General features: G+C 41.9%; 3 protein-coding genes across 4 annotated transcripts in view; 2 read left to right on the top strand and 1 right to left on the bottom strand.

The window, feature by feature from the left end:
- The window catches only part of fbxo42 (F-box protein 42), a 9,190-nt gene extending 7,961 nt beyond the window's left edge, over positions 1-1,229 (bottom strand). Inside the window, exon 1 of the mRNA XM_053227101.1 lies at positions 1,020-1,229. The gene's annotated coding sequence lies outside the window, so the exon portion shown is untranslated. The remainder of the gene's footprint in view (positions 1-1,019) is intronic.
- A 3,161-nt stretch (positions 1,230-4,390) lies between these two features.
- On the top strand, positions 4,391-11,171 carry LOC113539616 (SUZ domain-containing protein 1). The gene is made up of 4 exons (XM_026935517.3): positions 4,391-4,548; positions 4,911-4,960; positions 6,351-6,599; positions 7,120-11,171. Exons 1-4 carry the CDS (start codon positions 4,498-4,500, stop codon positions 7,208-7,210), a joined length of 441 nt encoding a protein of 146 aa, XP_026791318.1. The 5' UTR covers positions 4,391-4,497; the 3' UTR covers positions 7,211-11,171.
- Positions 11,172-12,390: 1,219 nt separating this feature from the next.
- Positions 12,391-15,000, top strand: part of necap2 (NECAP endocytosis associated 2) — a 7,479-nt gene continuing 4,869 nt past the window's right edge. For both annotated transcript variants that reach the window (XR_008300580.1, XM_034314249.2), the window contains exons 1-3: positions 12,391-12,549; positions 13,988-14,088; positions 14,882-14,986. Coding sequence is in view for 1 of the 2 variants with exons in the window: in XM_034314249.2 (XP_034170140.1) it covers positions 12,458-12,549; positions 13,988-14,088; positions 14,882-14,986 (298 nt within the window). In the remaining variant the exon portion in view is untranslated. The remainder of the gene's footprint in view (positions 12,550-13,987; positions 14,089-14,881; positions 14,987-15,000) is intronic.

Below are 15,000 nucleotides of genomic sequence, written 5' to 3'. Positions count from 1 at the left end.
ATACGATCAGACAACGCTTTTTTCTCAGGTGTCGCTGAGATCATCAGCGTTATAGACTTATCGATGACTTACAAGCGGCGAGCTGGACATCAGAATCTATTTTTAGCGTCTTTCGTCATGTTAAATAAAGCGTCCTGGTAGGCCTGGTTTCACTGGCACTTTGTTAGAAAAACTCAACACTATAAAATGTCTTTAAAGGTCATGACATGATTTTTTTGCACTTAATCACTCACCTCAATAAACACACACACAGAGAGATAGATAGATAAAATGATCTCAGTTCATCTTGTTACTGAGAAAGCGAGTGAAATGTGACATTATTGAAATCAAAACCACATTAGGAGTTTCAGTGTCATGCCAAAAAGCTTTTAAAGCAAATAATAAAGGACACTACACATGCACAGGTGACTCTCCCCCTCCGTGTCTGTGCCTCTGGAGCTCCATGATGCTCCTCCAGCTGCAGTAATCTTACTGAATCATCCTCCAGAATAATCCTGAGCCACCTCTGACATTTCCGCTATGAGGAAGTGTGTTGTGCTTTCAGCACCTCTTCACTGCTCCTCAGACTCTTCCCTGAGCTCTTTCTAACACAAGAACCTGCTGAGAACCTTCAGAACACAAACAAACGCGGTTCCTCTGCCTGCTGACGACTTCTAAACATCTCTCACTGCTAGAGCTAGCTCGCTTATTTCTATTGTAGGCTAACTGAATAAGCTAGCTGAAGAACTAGCTAGCTAACGGTGCCGTCTTGAAAAAAAAACAAAACAATTACACGTTTCTAAAAATGTATAATTCTGGTCATCTTTGTTTACCTGTCTTGTGAGCCACTATATTAGATAAAGTGTGTTGTGGAAATGTAATAAACGCGCTGTATAAGTCGCTAATCTGCCGGTGCTAGCCTGATGCTAATGGAGCTGGAAACACTGGAGAGCTAACTAGCTAGCTAGCTAACTAACTTCACACATTTTAACCCCGATAAGTTGTGTTTTCTACATTAAGTCGTGTCTTTTTTCGGTTACCGGCGTGTGTGTGTGAGTGTGTCCTCCCTTTCCCGTCCTGTTGTGTCCTCAGATTCGCTGCCGTTTGACGATTCTCTTTTATCAGCTCCTGCTGCTGCTGCTGCTGCTCTCCAGACTCCAAACATCCGCCATCTTCCTCCCTGCAGCAGCGGCTTACGCACGGACGCGGGAGCGCGCACGTAACGCCCTCCCTTGGCGCTCTCGGCGTCGGAGCGCGTTCTGGACCGTGCGCGTGCTCGTGCTCTGCACTGGTAGTTTGAGGCGTGAATGAAGTTTGGAGATTTCTTAACATGAAACAGAAATAAAATCCACTAGCACATGACACATCTCTGGAATCCTCACAGTGTTGGCTATGTGCTTGTGAAGGAAAAATCTTTCCATCATAATTTTATTTTGACAAAACTGACTATTTCAGTCCACATGTCAGCTTCCTGTTTGATGTCAGATGAATTAAAGCATGTTATTTCTCTCAGGAAGTTCCACTCCAAGGGTTCAGTAACACAAGCTTTGACTCAAGAAGACAGGAAAATGAGTGCTGTGATGTTCACCTGTCCCAGCTGAATTAAATTCATGGGTTTTTTTTTTGGTTTTTTTTACTGTTACATTTAAAACATGATTGCTGTTTATCCTTATTCTCAGTTTGTATCAGTTTACATTTAATAAACCTTCTTAAACCAATAAAGCTGTTTAAAGACAGGGCACACAAGCCGGGGTTACTGTCTGCGTGGAGTTTCACGTGTTCTCGCCGTGGGTTTGCTCAGGGTTCTCCGGTTTCCTCCCTACAGGCTGAGATAAACCGCTCCGGCTGTGATTTAGTGTGTGAATGTGTGTGTCCTGTGATGGACTGGTTTTACTCTCCAGGGGTTTTCGAGGCTGCGGATCCACCACGACCCCGACCAGGATAAAGCGCTTACTGTGACGGAGTGAGTGAGGGAGTGAGTGAGGGAGGGAGGGAGTGAGGGAGTGAGTGAGGGAGTGAGTGACGGAGTGAGGGAGTGAGTAAGGGAGTGAGTGAGGGAGGGAGTGAGGGAGTGAGGGAGGGAGTGAGGGAGTGAGTGAGTGAGGGAGGGAGGGAGGGAGGGAGGGAGGGAGTGAGGGAGGGAGGGAGGGAGTGAGTGAGTGAGTGAGGGAGGGAGTGAGGGAGGGAGTGAGGGAGTGAGTGAGGGAGGGAGTGAGTGAGTGAGGGAGGGAGTGAGGGAGTGAGTGAGGGAGGGAGTGAGGGAGTGAGTGAGTGAGGGAGTGAGGGAGGGAGTGAGTGAGGGAGTGAGTGAGGGAGTGAGTGAGGGAGTGAGGGAGGGAGTGAGGGAGGGAGTGAGTGAGGGAGTGAGGGAGTGAGTGAGTGAGTGAGGGAGGGAGTGAGGGAGGGAGTGAGGGAGTGAGTGAGTGAGGGAGGGAGTGAGTGAGGGAGTGAGGGAGGGAGTGAGTGAGTGAGTGAGGGAGGGAGTGAGTGAGTGAGTGAGTGAGGGAGGGAGTGAGTGAGGGAGTGAGTGAGTGAGGGAGTGAGTGAGGGAGTGAGGGAGTGAGTGAGGGAGTGAGTGAGTGAGGGAGTGAGTGAGTGAGGGAGTGAGTGAGGGAGTGAGTGAGTGAGGGAGTGAGTGAGGGAGTGAGGGAGTGAGTGAGGGAGTGAGTGAGTGAGGGAGTGAGTGAGTGAGTGAGGGAGTGAGTGAGTGAGGGAGGGAGGGAGTGAGGGAGGGAGTGAGTGAGGGAGTGAGTGAGTGAGTGAGGGAGTGAGTGAGGGAGTGAGGGAGTGAGTGAGGGAGTGAGTGAGTGAGGGAGGGAGGGAGGGAGGGAGGGAGGGAGTGAGTGAGGGAGGGAGTGAGTGAGGGAGTGAGTGAGTGAGGGAGTGAGGGAGGGAGTGAGGGAGTGAGGGAGGGAGTGAGGGAGTGAGGGAGTGAGTGAGTGAGTGAGTGAGTGAGGGAGTGAGTGAGGGAGTGAGTGAGTGAGGGAGTGAGGGAGGGAGGGAGGGAGTGAGTGAGGGAGTGAGAGCATGATTAGATTACTAGGTCATAGTATGTCATGTTTACATTCACAGCTATTTATTACACTGTTATTCAGTTGCACTGCTGTTATATCTGACACTTTCTCACTGGAACTCTGCACTGATCAGCGCTGCTCTGTCTCTTACTGCGCATATTGTCCTGGTTTAGTAGCTATTGTACTGTTTTGTGCTTTTTACACGTTTGCACGTGCACTTTATGCAGTAATGTGTAGTCTTATTTATATTTATTTGTAATAAACTTATTTATTATAGTCTTATTTATTGTCTAATGTTATATGTTTGTTTGTTTTTTTTAACACCAGTCAGAAGCAGTGCTCTGAATTTCACTGTATACAGAAACATACAGTGACACTAAAGCCTTTCATTTCATTTCATTTCTCTTGTAGTTCTGTGTTGTTTTATGGAGCACTTTGGTCCTGGAGGAACGTCGTTGTTTCATTTTACTGTGTACTAACCAGCTGTATGTGGCTGAAATGACAGTAAAGCCAGTTGACCTGAAATCTGTGACATACACATTAGTGTAAATATTTAATACACCAGTAAAGTAACTGTAAATATCTCTCATATGTCTGTAACATATACTGTACATATACATGAAGTTAAATCTGTCTGTTTTATTTTTAATCTTTTAACTACTTATTTATTTATTGTTAATCTATTATTTAAAATCATCATTGTCAATCTGAGTTTTTTGTTTTTGGCTTCAGTTCATGTTAAAAAAAAAAGCTGTTTTTGAATACTTATTGCTGGAGTAACGACCTTATTAGGAAACTCACCTGTTTTTTTTTTCTCCCCTACACTGTGTTGTTTTTTTGTTTGTTTGTTTGTTTTTTGATTTTTAATATTTATTTTTATGTAATCATGTTTCTAATGACCAAACCACATGATATCGTATCATATAATATACCTTATAACATCGTAATAAAATCTTGTAATAAAATGTTGTAATTAAAAAAAATGAAAAGAGATGATTACATTATTTATCTACACCTGTAGATAAATAAAATAAAATAAAATACTTTTTAAATAATAACAAAAATACCAGACTTTAGCTTGGTGAAGTATTTATAACAATAATTTGCTGGAAAATGAGTATTTATGGATAGAAAAAAAAAGAAATACAAGAGCTGACAACTGGAAGAGAAATTATTTCTTATTATTTATTATGTGAATGAATGTGAATTTAAGTAGATTTCAGTAAATCACGTTAATCATTCAGTCATTTCACATTAATAATAACAGAAGATTATATTTTTATATAATTAAACACAGTATATGTCTCGTGTTTTGTGTTATGAGCGGTTTTGTTTAGTTGCAGTACCACACTGAGCCACCAGGCGGCGCGCCTCGTTCTGCTGCCCCCTAGCGGCTGCTTCTGTCATTACACTTGACCAAAAAATAAAAGTATGCGAAAGAGTGGTGCAGGACTCTTCTTGATTTGTTAGCTTGTGTGGCTAAATAGCTATTAGCTAACTAATCATGGAGGATGAAGACGTGTCCGATAACTGGGAAGAAGCTGCGGATAGCGGAGTAAGACACGTAATTTATTGGAATAAGTTTCGCTTACAGCGACATTAGCTCCATTAGCTAAATTAGCTAAATTAGATCACAGGCCTAACTGCTTGCTAACTGTCATAACAACTAACTCTTGTTAGCATCTGTTGCTTAGCCGACTAGCTTAGGCTTAGTACTAGTTAGCTGTAAAATACGAGCGTAAAGTATTTTTGTTTATCTGCGTAGTTGTGGATATTGTTGTCTTTAATACATTTTTGAGTTAATCGTGTCACTTAGCATGTACGCTAGCTGCCGGTTTGAGCTAACTGGCTAATGAAAGAGTGCCGGGAGCTCCCGGGTCCTAGAGCGAGTTGATTCACGTGTGATTGTGTCTGCAGGAAATCGAGAGGCGCCTCGAAGCGAAGCTGAAAATCAGTCAGAAATCCGAGTGAGTCGCTCTGTTTCACATTTTCACCTCTTTTTAAAATAACAGAATTATTATAACACGGTAAAGAACAGGGGTTTAGCAGGGTCAGTGAACGATTCATTGCTTTTGAACGACTCTTTTAAATGAATCAAAGGAATCGATTCACAGGCGCAAATGAATCAAAACACCATTCAGTGTGCAGTTCATAAGTATTCGGACAGTGACACTCTTGGTAATTAAATGCCTCTGTAGCTCCACCGCAATTGAAATGTAGACTTTCAGCTTTAATTCAAGGGGTTTAACAAAAATAGTGCATTAACTATTTAGGAATTACAGCCTTTTTTTTTTTAGAGTCCCTCAATTTTCACAGGCTCAAAAGTAATTGGACAAACTAACGATCATAAATATTAGGATTATTTTTCACACTTGGATGCAAACCCTTTGCAGTCATAGCACAAACAGCATGCCTGAATCATCACCAAACCTCAGAATAAGTCAGGATTTAAACAAGAAATAAAATACAAATAAAATGTGAACTTTATTCTCATCTAAAGTACAAGCTCTGCCTTCAGTCTTTAGGCCACGCCCCTGAAAGTGATTTTTACTCTGATTGTTTTTCTGTGACTTTGTCCTTTTGAGTTTATAGATCGTCTGTTAGAGAAGCTGAACGCTTTCGCAGGTCCAACTGAGGAGACGCCGCGTGCTCAGTTAGTGCCCCGTGCCAATCTGGTGGCCAGAAGGTTCCATCACCTGTTAGAGACGTTAGACTTGTAGCTCCAGTGCAAAGCTAAAGACTATTTTTGCTGCATTTGTGGCATTTTGTACTGATGGAATTTAATTTGCACATTGCAAAGTTTTTTTTACTGAGAAGTTGCCCAACACTGGGTCAAAGTGGCGATGAATAACTGTCCTCCTGCATCCTGAGCTGCATGTGGTTCTGCAGAAGGCTCAGAGGTTCATGTCTGTAGCCTTGTGCACTAAATCTGCTAAAAAGGCTAAAAATCTCTCTCTCATCCCATGAATCGTAATACTTTTACTAATCTTTTTCTCAAAACACACTCTGTGCATCTTCACACTCTTTGCCTGAAGTCTGGAACCCATGGACATCACATCTTGATTTCAAATCCATTGTGTTGGTGTATAGAGGCAAAATAAAGGAAATTGTGTCACTGTCCAAATACTTATGGACCTGCTTATATATATATATATTAAAATAAGTTTAAAAAGTGATGCTTTGATTCACATTTCAGTTTGTAGGTTTAAAACAAATCCTAGCTATGATCTAAGTCTAAAATATTATTTTTTTTAAATGAAACAAATGGTAAATATGCAAACTGTTCCTTCAGTACTTCACTTTGGACCTGTTTCTGTGGTCCGGATAAACCCTAAGCTCTGCTCTGTACGTTATCAGAAGCGTCCCTGTGAAGACGGGCGTGGTGATTCAGGACGAGTCCTTGCCGGCGGCTCCGCCTCCTCAGATCCGTATCCTGAAGCGCCCTCCCAGTAACGGCGTCCTAAACGCACAAGGTACGAGCGCTCGACCCGCGCAGCAGCCCAAATCTCTGAAACAGAGAGAGGCCGAGTACGCCGAGGCCAGGAGGAGGATTCTGGGAAGCGCCAGTGCTGAAGAACCTGCGCGGGAGAGAGAAGACTCGGACAGGTGAGAGACGTGCGGGACTTTCAGCTGTTTGTCCTCCGAACGCTGCTGATTTACTGGCTGTGAGCCTGCAGCTAGTTTAGTTCAACTTTTATCATTAATTATGTTATTATCAATTTCCGTGTCGTCGTTTATGGTTTTATTGCTCATCGTTAGAGCTTTAGAGTCTCTTGGAGCTGCAGGAACAAATTTTTTTAAAGATATTCTTAACTTAATATTACAGTTTATCAAATTTAGGAAAAGTGAAACACTTTAGATGATTCATTGTGTACTTGTCACATTTGCGTCCAATCAGATTCTCTCCAGAACACGTTTGTCCCGCCTCCCTAAAAAATGGGTGGGGCGAGTCGCTGTAGAGTAGCGCGGGTTCTCGTTTCAAACACCTCACACGGTTTCTCCAACGTTAACAGTGTCGCTTCGAGCGTTATGTTTGTTTACTGTTAAATAAGACCACAGCTAGGCTTTTAAGATGATGATGACGATGATGATGATGATGATGATCTATTTATTTTCTCTTCCTCAGATCGGCGTCAGATTCTCTCCAGTCGAACAGTAACGTTATTCGGCAGCCCCGGGGGCCGGACGGCACGGCAGGGTTCCGCCTCAGCAGATAGAGAGACAGCGAGCACTGAGGAACATAAAGGAAAAAAAAACGAGAATCGCTTCGGTCAAGATCTTTCGTCCGTCTCCTCTTTTCTGTCCGAGCGAGGGAGGGCGTAATGACGGCGTGATCGCTGTGTCGGTGTTTCGCCGTGAGTCTCTCAGTAACGCTCGCCGGGGTGCAGTCAGGAATCACTGCAGGGGTCCGATACGGTTCAAAAGCGCTCTTGTCGACTTCCCCTAACGACTCGGACGTGCGTGAACGCTGCCGCCGAGCGTCCTCCTTTCAACCCTCTACAGAGTCGTATCGGCTCGCTAACTCGCCGGTTGACTAGCGTGCTAAATACCTAGCGTGCAGTTCCCAGCGCTGACGTGCACCATAGACCATGGAGCTAATCGAAAATTATATTTTTTTAAACGTGCAGTAATTTGTTTATCATTTTACATCACAGTTTTCACCCTTTTCAAAAAAAAAAAAAAAAAAAAAAAGGCCGCAATGCCTTCTGGGAAGTTTCAGCTCAAAAGGGTCGTCCAGCGAAGTTCAGCTGATGAACTGATGAAGGAACTAATCGAGGGGAGGTGGACAAGGGCGCGTGGGGGGAAACAAACTCTTCTGAGCCCCCATTTCAGAGAACATCAGACGTTTCCAGAAGAAAAGCGTCACACTGACAGCAGAGAGACTTTAAACTTTATAGAGGCTTTAAAGTTTGTCCAAAGATGAAATGTCCACAAAACTTTAGGCCAGAACTGCGTGAGGAAGAAAGATGGAAGTTTGATTGTTTATACAGTTCTGTGCAAAAGTCTTAGGCACATGTAAAGAAATGCTGTAGAGTAAAGACGCCTTCAAAAATAATGAAATTAAATGTTTCTACATTAAAAAATCCTATAAAGAGCAGTAAACAGTAATAAATGAAACAAAGTCAGTATTTAATGTGACGATCCTTCACTTTAAATAAATAAAGCAGTATCTGAGGTGCAGTGTGTGCAGTTTTATAAGGAAATGAGCTGGAAGTGTTACTGAGCATCTTGCAGAAGCAGCCACAGTTCTTCTGGAGACTTTGACTGTCGACTCGCTTCTTATTTCTGCAGCGAAACCCAGCAGCCTTCATTATGTTTTTATCTGAAAAGTGTCTCTTATGGAATCTGCTGCTTTCTTTACTGACATACAAACATTTTTCTGGAACATTTCATTTTGTGCCGGAAAACTAATGTTTGGAATCTAAAATGTTTTTGTACTGAATCAATAATGTAGAAGTCAGAAAATAAACATCTATAACAAAGTTTGTACTAAAAAAAAAAAAAAAAAAAATTAGCGGGCCAAGACTTTTGCACAGTACTGTAGCTCTGTGGGATGATTCTCAAACACATACACACACACACACACACACACACACACACAGGTTTAGCTAGCTGCTTCCATTACTCGTTAGCTACGTTACTCTGTGAAGAAAGCAGAGCTGAAGAGAGAAACTTGATCGGCTCAGTCAGAGGAATCGTGACGTTGTGGACGTTTCATTTTTGCCTGAAAGATCAGTTTAATTTAATTTCTGATGAAATCACACACAGTAAAACTCAAACCCAGCAATAACATAAACCACTGTCAGCTCACTCTGTGCCTGGTTTGCTTTCTGTGTGTGTTTTATTTATTTTTGATGATGTGTGTGTGTGTGTGATGTTCAGTGCTTGTTGTTTGTTGATGGATTTATTACAGTCTGTAAAAGGCGAAGTTCAGACGGAGCTGAGGGAAGTGCAGATGTTCCTGAGGGGTTTGTGTCGATTGAGGTGTTTTTTTTTTTTTCTTGATATAATGACGTATTTTTCTCGTGGTTCATCTGTCTATCTCTCTATCTTTCTATCTGTCTGTCTATCTGTCTATCACACATATACACACACACTGTCTATCTATCTAAATATCTTTCAATTACACATACACACATGCACAATCTATTTACTTAATCTGTCTGTCTCTCTATCTCTCTCTCTATCTATCTATCTCACACACACTATCTACTGAATCTGTCTATCCATCTGTCTGTCTATCTATCTATCTCAATCACACTCTATCTATCTGTTTCAATCACACATACACACACTATCTATCTATCTGTCTATCTATCACACAAAAATGCTTGTTTTTTTTTTTTTTATCAGTTTCTCCTGGATTAGTTAAATGAGTGAGTTCTGTGAGAGCGGTTACAAGCTACAATCTCACAGAAAGACGCCTGCTGCCGAAAAGCTCTATAACGTGTGTGTGTGTGTGTGTGTGTGTGTGTGTGTGTGTAGAGCTATTGTTGAGGGTTTTTTCTTTCTCTTGCGAGTGTTAATGGTTTATTCCGACACTAAATCAGATCTACAGCAGGTCTGGGATTTCAGTCGGAGCTCCTCAGCAGCTCATTAACTGTAAAATAAATTCCAGTGCAATTCCTCAGAACAGATTTATTTTGTAAACATAATCAATCAGATAATCAGACTCGTTATTTAAACACACAGATTCATAGTTCATTCCTGAACTTTCTACAGACAGATCTTGGTTTTTCCAACTCGATATGATCCATAGGACTTGGACTTGACGTACGATTTCATTTCCAACACTATGACTAAACTAAACTAAACAATCCTGAACTCTGTGCTGGTTTACGGACCACACGCCCTTTTAATGTGAGAAAGTCCACTTTATTTATTTCATTCCCTATTTTAGCGACTCGGTGATGAAAATCTTCAGGATCCATCGGTACGGTCACACTGAATGTCACCTTAACTTCATCTATCACTCGAGTTCAGTTTGATGTCTCTTTACGGTGTGTGTGTGTGTGTGTGTGTGTGTGTTATTTACCCAATGCCTAAGACTCATCTCTGAGCCCAGATTAATCCTTTGCTTTCAGTCTAAAGCTTCACTTCCTTCAGTAGAGGCAGCTATTAATCATCACACAGGAAGTCGAAGCTGCAAAAAACCCCACAAGCCTCTTTCACTTCCCTTTAACTGACCTGAAACTCATAACAAAACCCACACACATTGTGTATTAAGTATTTTTTCCCCACTCAGTGATAAAGACTCTGTTATTTTTCTCCAGTCGTCTTACAGGTTTTTGTTTTCAGAGCTCTGAGGCATTCACACACGCTGTATCCACATCTAACACTCCTGATCCGGATTCAGACCAGCTCTCTGGCCAAAAGCGAAACGTACACAATCACACACATGAACAAACCAGAACATAACGTATTTCTTCTTTTTCTTCTTCTTCTCCTTAAGATGCAATCTGATCCCAGTCCTTGTGCTCCCTAAAATGTTCTGATTCCCTGAAGGCTTTTGGTTTTCGTGGTCATTTCCCTCATGTCCACTCGTAGTAAACAAAAACATGACTGGACTTTAAACCGTTGATGTTTCTCCATACTCAGTAAAGGAAGCTCCTCAGAGGAGTGTAGGTGTTCAAGACAAAGTTCAAGACTCCTAAATACGAGTGCGAGTGGTGATTCCTGCATCACTACACCCACAGAACATTTCTAAATATAAAATCTCTTCAGCACACAAAGACTGAATCTGGAACCCTTACAGGTTCTCCGGTTATGACGCTGCAGGAACTGGTCAAGATTTGATGTAGAACCCTATGATGGAGATCAGAAAGAGTTCCAGAGAACCTGTTTTAATAAGCTGAGAACCGTGTTTGATGTTTGATCCCGTTGTGTCAGGAGTTTTCTCCTGATTCCCATCTCTAACGCGATGGAAGACGATGAGCGAGGATTCACAGACAATAACGAAGTCCTTCATGAGGATCTGCGCTTCAGTGGAAGTGTTTATTTCCCACAATTCTTTGCCTTATGTACTGTGTGTTGTCTGATGTCATCTTTACTGTTATAACACGTTTGAGATGGAGATACGCCGTGACGTGACGTGACGTTCCTCTCTGATTCCTCACTGCGCTTATGTTCCCCATCTCCATCATCTGTCTGCTCACAAATAAACTTTATTCTGGAGTATTATTGCTTTCTGTCACTGATGTTCTTTATAATGTGCATCATTAACCATATTTGATTAGACTTGCACATTCATACGCGATTTGTCCAAAAGTATGTGCACCCCTTATCATCACCATCACACCCATATGTGGTTCTTCTCCAAACTGTTTCCACAAAGTCTGAAGCACACAATTGTATTAGAACGTCTGTGTGCTGTAGCTTTACAGTTTCCCTTCACTGGAACTAAGAAGCTCAAACCTGTTCCAGCATGACAATGCCCCTGTGCACAAAGCGAGCTCCATGAAGACATGGTGTGTGAAGGTTGGAGTGGAAGAACTCGAGTGTCCTGCACAGAGCCCTGACCTCAACCCCACTGAACACCTTTGGGATGAACTGGAACACCGACTGAACCCCAGACCTCCTCGACATCCCAACATCAGCGCCTGACCTCACTAATGCTCTTGTAGCTGAATGAACACAAATCCCCACAGCCACGCTCCAACATCTAGTGGAAAGCTTCCCAGAAGAGTGGAGCTCATTATAACACTAAAGATTTATAACATAAATCTAGAATGAGATGTTCAACAAGTACATACGGGTGTGATGGTCAGGGGTGCAAATAGTTTTTGGCCATATAGCGTAGCTTTTGTGTCTTTTTAAAATTCTCTTTTAATCCTAGCCTAGTATTTATAATTCGCATTTTGCAGTTCTGATAGATTTAATTTCAATTTTTTATATAATTGTAGGTTGTTTCATTTACGTGCCTTTAGCGTAAATACGTTGTTTCAACTCTTTAATTTGTTACGTGTAAAGCACTTTAAAATATTTCCACTCGAATATGATCTATGTATATAATAGAAACAGGATGTGCAAATGTTAAATACTGTATAATAATAATAATAATAATAATAACAACAACAACAGCAATAATATAATAATATTTAATAATAAAAAAGCTAATGTGTGTGTGAGAAATTAAAATTGATTTGGAATGCAATAATAAAAAAATCGTAAAATATTATTTTAGACTTTTTCAGGCATCATTTGCAAGAATTTGCAGGGATGTGTAAAAGTCGTGTTTAATCTCAAAAATAGAAATAAAGTGCACTAGACAGAACCGGCTTTTATAACCAGATTTAATTCCCTCTGTAGGGAAACTATATAGGCAGTAGGGAGGTATTTCAGACGCAGCCATGGGACTTTTATTTTGTAGTTTTTGGCACTCGGTGCTAGACCGGAAGTGCCCCGCTCACTTCCTCGCTGTCGTTGCTCAGGTGAGCTGAGGGAAAGTTTGTGAAAACAGCAGGATGGCGGACGACACGTACGAGTCGATTCTGTGCGTTAAACCTGAGGTTCACGTCTACAGGATTCCTCCACGGGCTTCTAATCGGGGATATCGGTGAGTGGAACGAATCGGAACAACTTTATTAACGATAGGATGATATTGTTGCTTATCTTTTTCTATCCTCACCCGGGATCTCGCGCTCGGTTTTACGGATGTCAAAGTTCCGGGAAGATCATACATATGCTAATGAATCGAGTAATAAAACGCTGGTGATTGGGTCGCTCTGCCGGAGTATACAAGCCAAATTTGCATAAATGTATCCTTCTAATGAAAGCGCGCGAGTAAAACCGCTCGTGACTGGAGTTTTCCAGAGTTGTGTTAGCATGTTGCTAATTACCGTTTTTTTTTTTTTTAAATCCTAACAAGGCAAGAAGTGCCGAAATCAGGTTTTTTAAAAAAAGGTTTTCATCGCCTTTATATTGTGTGTCGACGCCAGTATTTTGTTTTTAATGTTAACTAAAAATGTTCGTGTAAAAGACAAAACAAAAAAATGTAATCCTTCCAAGAAGAAATCGGGAACTGACGGTTAATGGCACGAGACCTGACGGAGTACGGTGGCCCGGATGTACAAACCCGAGGCGCTGACATGACGGAACAAAGTTTATTAATATTTAATAATATTATTTAACAGCATACTAAAAGCCAAATGAGGAGATTTAACAGTAAAATTAAGTCATTTCAAAGAAATGAAATACAAACAACAAATGTAATAAATCAGTAAATAAGTAAAATAATTTTAAAATTGTAGATTAACAACTGCAGGTGTGAAGCTTTGCTTTATATTCATATATGCAAATTACCATCAACTTGTATTTCTCTATAAATAATAACTAGCTGTAATACTGAGACTTTCTTTGTCATATAATCACGTGACACAAACATCCGGCTTCGTAGGTTGAAAAAATGTTATAATTATAAGTAATATACACAGATAATAATTATTGAGACAGAATAAAATACGTGTAACTAAAACGTAAGTGGAACTAGTGACAGAAAATTAAACGCCGTTTAACTTGCATTATTGCTGCGTATAGACATTACATACAGCTAAAGCTAATCGATCGCTAAAGAAGTTTTGTTGTTGCATGACGTCATGAGGTAATAAATCTAAAGGTTGGTTTGACTGTGAATTTAAAGCAGCAGTATGCGACTCTTGGGGGTTTTGGAATCATCTCTGGTAGAATTGTTCGTCTTAAACAAGTTGAATAAAAACATCGGTTATGTGGCGTCCTTTAATGTCATGACTGTAAATGCTGTAAGTGGTGCGTTACGACACATTCGTTACGTGATCACTGAGATCAGTGAGATCGGTCAGTCCCCAGTGACGATGAGTCCCTCAGTCTGAACCAGCAGCTCTCTCTCCGAATTAATCCTGAGCTTTACTGGAGGACTCTCGACAGTGCAAGAGTGCAGGTTTTTCGGTACCGATGTAATCGTTAATGTTTAACACAAAGTCGCGTATTGGCGCTTTAATGTAAATTGTATCACACAGTGCTGCTGACTGGAAGCTGGACGAGCCGGCCTGGAGCGGCCGCCTGAAGATCACAGCCAAGGCCAAAACTGCATTTATCAAACTGGAGGACAGGAACACAGGTGTGTGTGTGTGCGTGCGTGTGTGTGTGTGTGCGTGCGTGTGTGTGTGTGTGCGTGCGTGTGTGTGTGTGTGCGTGCGTGTGTGTTTGTGCGCGCGTGTGTGTTTGTGAGCGCATGTGTGTGTGCGTGCACGTTTGTGTGTGTGTGTGTGGGAGTTCTTATGTGTCTGTGTGTGTTTGTATGTGTGCGTGCGTATTTGCCTGCCCAGGTACTGACAGACTGTGTTTGTTTGTTTGTTTGTGTGTTTGTTTATTTGTTTGTGTGGGTGTGTGCGCATGTGTGTGTTTGTGTGTGTGTGAGTGAGTTCTTATGTGTCTGTGTGTCTTTGTGAGTGTGTTTCTAAATCATTTGTCTGCCCAGGTAGTGATAGACTGTGTGTTTATTTGTGTGTGTGTGCGAGTGTGTGTGCGAGTGTGTGTGCGAGTGTGTGTGCGAGTGTGTGTGCGAGTGTGTTCTTATGTGTCTGTGTGTGTTTGTATGCATGTGTTTCTAAATCATGTGTCTGCCCAGGTACTGACAGACTGTGTGTTTGTTTGTGTGTTTGTTTATTTGTTTGTGTGTGTGAGTGTGTGTGAGTGAGTGTGTGTGTGTGTGTGTGTGTGTGTGAGTTCTTATGTGTCTAAATTATGGATGCGTTTCTAAATTATTTGTGTGTGTCTTTGTGAGTGTGTTTCTAAAACATTTGTCTGCCCAGGTACTGATAGACTGTGTTTGTTTATTTGTTTGTGTGTGTGCGTGTGTGTGCGTGTGTGTGCGTGTGCGTGCGTGTGCGTGTGTGTGTGTGCGCGCGCAGGTGAGCTGTTTGCGCAGGCTCCGGTAGAGCAGTACCCCGGTGCGGCTGTAGAAGCCGTCACAGATTCCAGTCGCTATTTCGTGATCAAGATTGAAGATGGAAACGGTAATAACATGATC

The sequence above is a fragment of the Pangasianodon hypophthalmus genome, chromosome 20, assembly GCF_027358585.1.
Source record: "Pangasianodon hypophthalmus isolate fPanHyp1 chromosome 20, fPanHyp1.pri, whole genome shotgun sequence".
NCBI classification, from domain to species: Eukaryota; Metazoa; Chordata; class Actinopteri; order Siluriformes; family Pangasiidae; genus Pangasianodon; species Pangasianodon hypophthalmus.
This window is presented reverse-complemented; position numbering and strand designations above follow the sequence as displayed.